Below are 8,250 nucleotides of genomic sequence, written 5' to 3'. Positions count from 1 at the left end.
AGAACTTTTAAACAGTTTATTTGATATTAACAATGATATTTTTTTGTCAAATTTTTATGATATCTTCAAATTTATATTTTATTCAAAAATAAAATAATTATTGTTTTCTTAAAAAACACATAATCTATATCTATATTATATTATAAAACATTTGACAAAAACTTTTAAAACCCATTTTTTATGCATGAAATACTGTTTATTGATGCATATTACTTGAAATTCAAGATTACAAGTGATTTTGGGTAAGTACAACTTATTAAAGCTTCATTTTTAAATTCGTGTAACTAACTGCAGATAAACATAATAAAATAAAGAATAAACATCTATTTTAAAAAATAAAAAATCTAAAATATAATTAAGATAATCGTTGAGTTTATAACCGAATGTTTAATTATTATCTTTAATAAAAATCATATTATTGTACCAAAAATAAATTACTTTGTTATTAGACCTAAATTAAATTATAAAAAAAATTGAATTAAAGAAGTTACACCAAAAAAACGAGAACTATTAAATAGTTAGTTTTATACTAATATCGATTTTATTTTTTTAATTTTTTTTATGCTATCTTCAAATTTATATTTCATTCAAAAATAAAAACATTATTGTTTTCTCAAAACCACATAAAATCGTATTATATCGATATGGACAAATAATAAAAACTAAACATTAAAATGAAGATTTATCTCGCTGCATTGCGCAAGTATCCTTCTAATTATTAATAATAATTCTAGATGATCAATGATCAATATTAATGAATAAATTTCAATCAATATTTAATATTAATTAATGATTAACAATTATATTCATTAATAAATAACAAAAATAATTAAAAACTAATATTAATTAAAAGTATAATTGAAAGAATTTATTGGTGAACCACCAGATCGTTCGTATGTAAAAATCGACCATATCTTATTAATATCGCTTGAAAATTAGTTTGAACTGAAAACACACTTTGAACACCGGGGAATATTTTGGAGGTCAACAAGTCAATTGTGGTTTTGTAGATTTATTTTGGTAGGGTTCTATAGTTAAAATTTACCAAATTTTTAATAATTTCTTACAATTTTTTTATTAACTTGGATATCCAACCCATTATGTGAGCTGACTAATCTCAGGACGATCACACCACTTGTTTTGCTTTGTAGATTGCCCGGAGTCACCGTATTTGAACCTTCGTTTTTGTTCTTCCTTGATTTGAATCTAAGACCTCCAGACATTTTTGATCTTTGGAGCCAAACTCAAACCAAACAGGCACCACCCTTGTGGTTAATTTCAGAAGTTACGGTATTTGATATATAAAAAAAGTTTCAAGATAGATGGGAATGCATTTTATATATTGCATATTTTGTGTCAACCAATCGACTAAATTGGGAATCGATGCAAGATTAAGATATCTACGTGTTTATATGGTCGGTAATTTATAGTATAAAGATTTACGTCAATTATATGGGTTATCAATAAAAAAAAATAAAATCAATTTGTTTTAAAAGACATTCATCGATTATGTTTAATATATCATCATAAATTATAATATTTTTTGACTTATAGAAGGAAATTCAAACGAGAGAAGAGTAATGTCGAAATACGATCATGAACTTGGATAATGTATAGTCCTCTTCCTCACATACCTCTGTATGAGAGAATACTAATAAAATACACCATATGAAATATGAAGAATTACTTAGGGACACGGAAATAAATTGGCATTCGATTATAAGGCTCCGGTTCATTATCCCACACTGAAAAAGCACTTGTCGAGGTCATCCAACGATCAGTCATCCCCGGACAAAGCCGGTCCAATACATCTTTCAAACTCTCTGTTGTGTTCACCCATTCAAGTCCCTTTTTAGTGTACACCTTTTCATGAAAATCGCTCGTGAAAAATCTATTTGCCTCAAGTCTCCTACAATTCATGCAAAAATACGTCAGTGGTTAGTAATTTATTTGTTTGTTAACTTTTTCCCTATATATTGTGCTGTACGCACCTTGATGCCATGGTTAGGAAAATAAAAAAAGCGGTCTCACTGATGGCAAATCCTTTGATTTTTTTCTCAGCCGCCATGCCTACCAATAAGTCGAGTTGCTCCACATCATCATCGTACACTTCACGCAACGTGTTAATAGCTTCACCATCGTCTGTTAGATCGTCCCATTTGGAGATTGGGATCATGAAAAGCGATCTACGAAACTCATTGTACCTTGGTACATTTCTCTCCCTGTCTCTAAAAACTACATTAACCGTGTATTAGTATTAACCATCACCATACACATTATAACATAAGAACTTTATACCACATGCCTAAAATTAAAGGAAGACTAAATCACAATAAAAACAAAGGTTATAACTGTTTTCTATATAAAATCTCTATATGGACTTCGTATCCGACGTCCTCGACAGACAATATGCAAATCAATTTCGATGAAATTCAATACTTACTGTCAAGTGATGCTAAGTCGATATGATCAGGACGATCTGTGCCGTCAACTTCTTGAGGCACAATGTCCCTAAGCCAAGTGGGATAATTAAATAGCCCAAGTGTTTCACATTCTTGAAGTCCCATTGATACCATTTGTGTCGTGAATCCGAATTTCGATAATTCCTTCTCCCCTTTCTTTCCAATCAAATCTATCATGTCGATGTCGAATCTGTAAATATACGATAATTAGTGATCCAAATATCCCATTATTTGTATCGTTGCAAATCATAAACGATCAATTTAATCACATGGATTCGAAATTAAGTCTTACTTTTTGGTCAATTTTTTAGACTTGTTATGATCTAGTGTTGAATTGACATCCATGATAGAAAGTTGATCAGGTAAAAGAGAATGCATTCTATAAACACTTGTAAACTCTTCGGTCAAGGAATAGGGCACCCCATGGTCATTGCGATTCTTCAACCCTACAAAACCTCCCAGAATGGCATTCCCAACGTGTCCAAATGTGTCCTTGAATCTTTTCCCCAATAGCCCATACCTGAATAATTAATCAATTTAATTAATTTGCAAGAAAATTTCAAGAATCATACTAATAAACAAACTGGTTTACCAGTTAGCTCTCATTCCAGCAACAAGGGTGTCGGTTTTGAGAAGCTGGATGCTCCAATCGATCGTGTGGATCTTAGCAATCACGGCAGAAGTTACTAGTCTTGCGTAACGGTACAAATATTCATCATCCAGATCTTGATATTCTTTCTGATCAATTACCATGAGTTTATTAATTATAAGAAAGTGAGAAACATTATTAGTGATGTGAAGTTAATTCTCAAGGGATTTGGGTATCTAGCTATCTACTACCATCAATGCATCACAAATGGCATTGTGTTCGCGGATGAAGAGGGCTTGCAAGGTTGTTACACCAATCCAACTGTTACGAATGTCGCCTACTATTGGCAATCCATCGTTGTCATGTTGGAGGAGGTGGTCTTCCCCGATCTTGAGCTTTCCGTCTTTGAACGTTCTCACTTTGATCAATTCCCTCAAATTGGTTCCATATATTACGCTCCCGTCCCTATATATATATATATATATATATATATATATATATATATCCACGTATGAATTAATTTCATATATATAAAATATAATGCATGTATATAACAAATTAAAATGTTTAATCTGCGTGAGTTTTATATACATAAACCTAATTAAATCTTCTCTACCGATAAAAGAAAAGACACAAACCACGCGGGAGTTCTGATGTTGAGATGACCTTTCTTGATCTCACAAGAATCAGTGGGAACTTCTTTAGTTTCCAAGAATTTAAAAGATTTGAGAGGGCATGCACCAGCTACTTCTACAGGTGCCTTGAGCTCGATCTGTAATATACATCCATGGTCATCATGTGTTAGTACATTTTATGTTTTAACTCTAGAAGATTACAAACATCCATGTATCATCTGTATTAATATAATTGAACCTGTTCTGATGACTCGCTATGATCAATCCAATCATGAATCATGAATTGAATCCATGAAACAGCAATCATGTTCAATTGTTTTTTGTCACTTTCTTGTTTGCTTTCTTGTTTGCTTCCTTGTTTGCGTGTTAGAAGCTTTGTTGCCACCACCATTGGGTCTGGCTTCAGTAGCTGTACAAAATGAAGGCTTTAATACTTTTTATTTCTAGTTTTTCAAGTACTGTAGGCTAATATATAGTACCCCAACTAGTTATAATGCTGATATATATATATATATATATATATATTAAAAATGTTAGCTCTTAAACTGTGTATATGTATATCATATATGTGCATTGTGTGTGTATATATATACATCAAAATGTGAGTATTTCCATATCACATGTGATGATACGTGTAAGGACTGAGGACGATGACAGAGCCAGAATTTCCAATGAGGGTAATCTGTTATTTAAAAAAAATTGCACAAGACCACCAATCACTTTCAGAGCGTATCAAATCCCTAGATGTGTAGATCTCGACTTAATATAACGTGAAGATATGTGAAACCTTTTTAAAGTATATCGAGTCTCTGCAAGGGCGGACACAATAGGCAAAAGGTGGGGGGAGGGTACCCTAGTCAAAAACTTAAAAAAGAAAATTACTAGGTTAAAATTTAGGTTTTACATGATTTACATTTCACTTCCTCCCATTACATTTTTCCACGGTCCCCCAACCCCAATCGAAATCGTTACTCTAACCAAAAAAATCTATTGAAATCAATCAAAAAAAACCAAAAAAGTTATTTAAAATCGACAAAAACACTAAAAAAATCCCTCAAAATCAACCAAAAAACTTTACAAATACCTCGAAACGTTGTAATTAGGTTAAAAACACATCCGCGACTTTACGGGCCTTTGGTTTACCTTAAGGGTGCGTTTGGTATGCAGATTACATGAGACAGGACGGGACAAAAAAAATAGTCCCATGTTTGGCATGCCATGGACAAAAAAAACATGGGACAAGGTGAGACTATTTTTAATTTTAGTGGGACAAATCTTGATATTTCTTGTTCCACCAAAAAAGGTGGAACAACATGTGACTAAAGTTAAAATGACAATATTTTGATTGATTTGTTGTCATTTTACAATCATTATATGATATAAAATAACATTGAACAACATTTATGGGTAATATGGTCATTTTAATAGTTTTGTCCTGTCCTGTCCTAGTCGTACCAAACATAGGACAAACAATTAGTCTTGTCCCGTCCTGTTCTGTCCCGTATCGTCCCGTCCTGTCCCATTCAGTCTGCATACCAAACACTACCTAAAGATGATCCCACTAGACAAAATTTTTGGATTAGATCTCACTTTTAAGTGGCTACCAAAAGTTCATGATTCCCAAGTCCCAAGAACATAAATGGTCCTTATTAACAATACAAAAGAAAAGCTTTTTACAAGTACGTGGGTGATCGCAGGCCAACATTTGCTCCGCAGTGAATGATGTGCAGGCGATTTAACGGTCATGCCAAGACCGTATTATTTAGTATCGACAACATTAAATTTGCTATAAATACTCTCGTGTTTTTTAAAATGATGATATTCTCATTTAAATCCTTTAAAAATATAAATATTTGCCATATATATATATATATATAGAGGATGTTTCAAATGTAATCCATCACATTTGTACAACTAATACAACCTAATCAATTGAGATATTTATGAAAATGATAATAGCTCATTTATTATGATTTGAATATTTATGGAATATGATTAAAGTTCATTAATTATGATCAATACTTTATATTAGAAAATAATCAAAACTTTTATGAAATCACATATTTATCAAATTAAATGGACGGTTGAGATTAAATTGTATTGACTGTACAAATGTAAAGGGTTACATAATAACTCATATATATATAGATAACCTTGAGGTCCAATCTCAACCACAAATCAATAAATAAATTAGGAAATTTATAATTCTGAATTAAAATTTTAATCCAAAGACATTATAGGTATTTTCTCTCATCTCTCCGTCCCCGGCCTCCGGACATCTTATATGTGCTTGGGTATCACACTAAAGTCGTTTGTGTGGTCTCTCCGTCTCTCGACCTCCGGTGATACCACAGTGGTATCATAATGCATCTTATATGTGTTTGGGTATCACACTGAGGTCATTTGTGTGGTCGATCGGGGAGATGTAACACAGTGGTATCACAATGCATCTTATATATTTGGGTATCACACTGTGTATTTTGTTTAACAGAGTCAGTATTTTTAGGTATCATAGTGTTATCACCGGAGGATGGTGGCCGGAGGACGGGGGACGAAGAGAGAAGAGAAGAGAGATGAGAAAAAAAATACCTAAAATGTTTTTTAATTAAAATTTTAATTCAAAATTATAAATTTCCTAATTTATCTATTGATTTATGATTGAGATTGAATCTCAAGATTACCAAATATATATATATATATATATATATATATTATACTTAAAACAAATTAGTTCTGAGGTTCCGGAGAAGTTCTCCACCGGCCCTATGATTCAATTAACAATGACCACCAAAATTACTTTCCCTCTTTTTTCCTTTCTAAAAAGCGAAAATATGTCTTTTAATTGATTTCGATGATATATTTGAATGATGAGATGTTAAACCAAGGCCTTAATTAAACTAATTCATGTTATAATTAGAAACCCGTCATGGAGGTGGACGTAATAAATCATGAAATTACCCGGCCTTTAATTCAAGCGTATACATAGTAGTCAGATCGAAAGCAGCTGATGTATCATATAAATGTGTGTGTATATATATGTGTGTGTACCTTATCTTTCTGATCAACCGGGGGCATGTTCCGGCCAAAGAAAGTTCCCTGATGACCGCTAGCATCTTCATAGATAAGATCATTGAATGTCCCAACTTTCACCAAATTGTACCTGTTATGAAGATGCCTGCGTATGCCCAAGTATACAAGTCCCAACAACACCGGCAAATGGTGCCATCCAATCCTTGACTTATCAACACCGTGAATCATCTGCACGTTCACACACACACATAAACAATCTTCCATCCTTCAGAATTAACCGACACATTAATTAAGTAATGCCATATCATTTTGTTAATAATTTAATTTAATTAAGCAACATGCATGCATGCAGCTAGCCAGCTATATCTAGATACGTACCAACAAGAGAATCCTGTCGACAAGTCTCATCCTTTGAAAGATATCATGCAAGTCGCGATGGAGGATCAAGTGTTTGATGGGTAAAAGAATAAGAGATATTGTAGAAGACATGAATGAAGAAATTATGGTCATGTCGACGTTGGTTGGTTTTGGTGTTGATCAATGAACAAAATGGACCGTTTCTGATGAGGTCGTTTACAACACCAAGATTAGGTATTTATATACTTATTATGTATATAGAGCTTAGATGGTGGGAGCTTATGACTCTTTTGTGGTTTTGACCCTTTGACGATTAATATTGAAGAACAAGTAAGCGCCATAAAGACTATTCATACCTATTACAGACTTGACTCATTTTATTTTATGGACTTGAATTCCTTTCCTCTGAGTTAAGGGTTTTCTGAAGGTCTTCCTCAAGGGACACTTGGTTCTCAAGGAGAGTGTTGGCCGGGGGCGGGGGGACTAGGGCCTTCCTACTTTTTACCCATATTCCTTATCATTCGATAGCTTAATTAGGCTTTTGAGCGAGCGAAAGCCATTCTAGCAGTAGTTGCCACCGACCAGACATGTCCTTGGACATGTTCTTAAACCCGCAAAAACAAAAAGAGGCGTAATTAGGTTCAAATAACCTTGAATATCGAGAATAAATAAAAAAGCTTTTAATTTCTCATGAGACTAATTTTATAGAAAACTCTAACAAAGCATACACTTTCCATTTCCCCTACCCTTTTTAGTTCCATTTCTAAATTAACCCAATGATTAATTTATTTTAAAGAATTTATTGTGTATTTCTTTCCCGTTTTAATTAAAAAACGCAATTTTTATTGATTTGATGATTTATTATTAATTTTAAATGAGTTATAACATTACCCAACACAACAGGGATTCATCAGGAATTTCAACCAACTCAATTATTGGCTTTCTACTTAATACTATACTATTGCTCTGTCTGTAACGATGGTGATGGTCATGGGGCCCACCCCATTTATCTCTTGGAAAAATTATAAATAAATTGATTTATTTTTTAATAAGTTAAATAATTATCATCATAATTAGTTATTTAATTTATTTTATATCATTTATTTTACATCTTTATTTTATTAAAACACATAATTATATATTAACTAAAATAAATAAAAAAGGGGATGTTTACGTG

General features: G+C 32.4%; 1 protein-coding gene across 1 annotated transcript; it reads right to left on the bottom strand.

The window, feature by feature from the left end:
* Positions 1–1,486: 1,486 nt before the first annotated feature.
* LOC112512670 (alpha-dioxygenase 1-like) lies at positions 1,487–7,314 on the bottom strand. Its single transcript, XM_025118752.1, has 10 exons — positions 7,095–7,314; positions 6,735–6,944; positions 3,925–4,095; positions 3,690–3,823; positions 3,303–3,516; positions 3,055–3,200; positions 2,755–2,982; positions 2,444–2,652; positions 1,992–2,235; positions 1,487–1,909 (listed from the first exon to the last, which is right to left on the bottom strand). The coding sequence occupies exons 1-10, from the start codon at positions 7,224–7,226 to the stop codon at positions 1,684–1,686; spliced, it is 1,914 nt and encodes a 637-aa protein (XP_024974520.1). The 5' UTR covers positions 7,227–7,314; the 3' UTR covers positions 1,487–1,683.
* Between the last annotated feature and the right edge of the window lie 936 nt (positions 7,315–8,250).

This window comes from Cynara cardunculus (assembly GCF_001531365.2).
Source record: "Cynara cardunculus var. scolymus isolate 2C chromosome LG 1, CcrdV1, whole genome shotgun sequence".
Lineage (NCBI taxonomy): Eukaryota > Viridiplantae > Streptophyta > Magnoliopsida > Asterales > Asteraceae > Cynara > Cynara cardunculus.
This window is presented reverse-complemented; position numbering and strand designations above follow the sequence as displayed.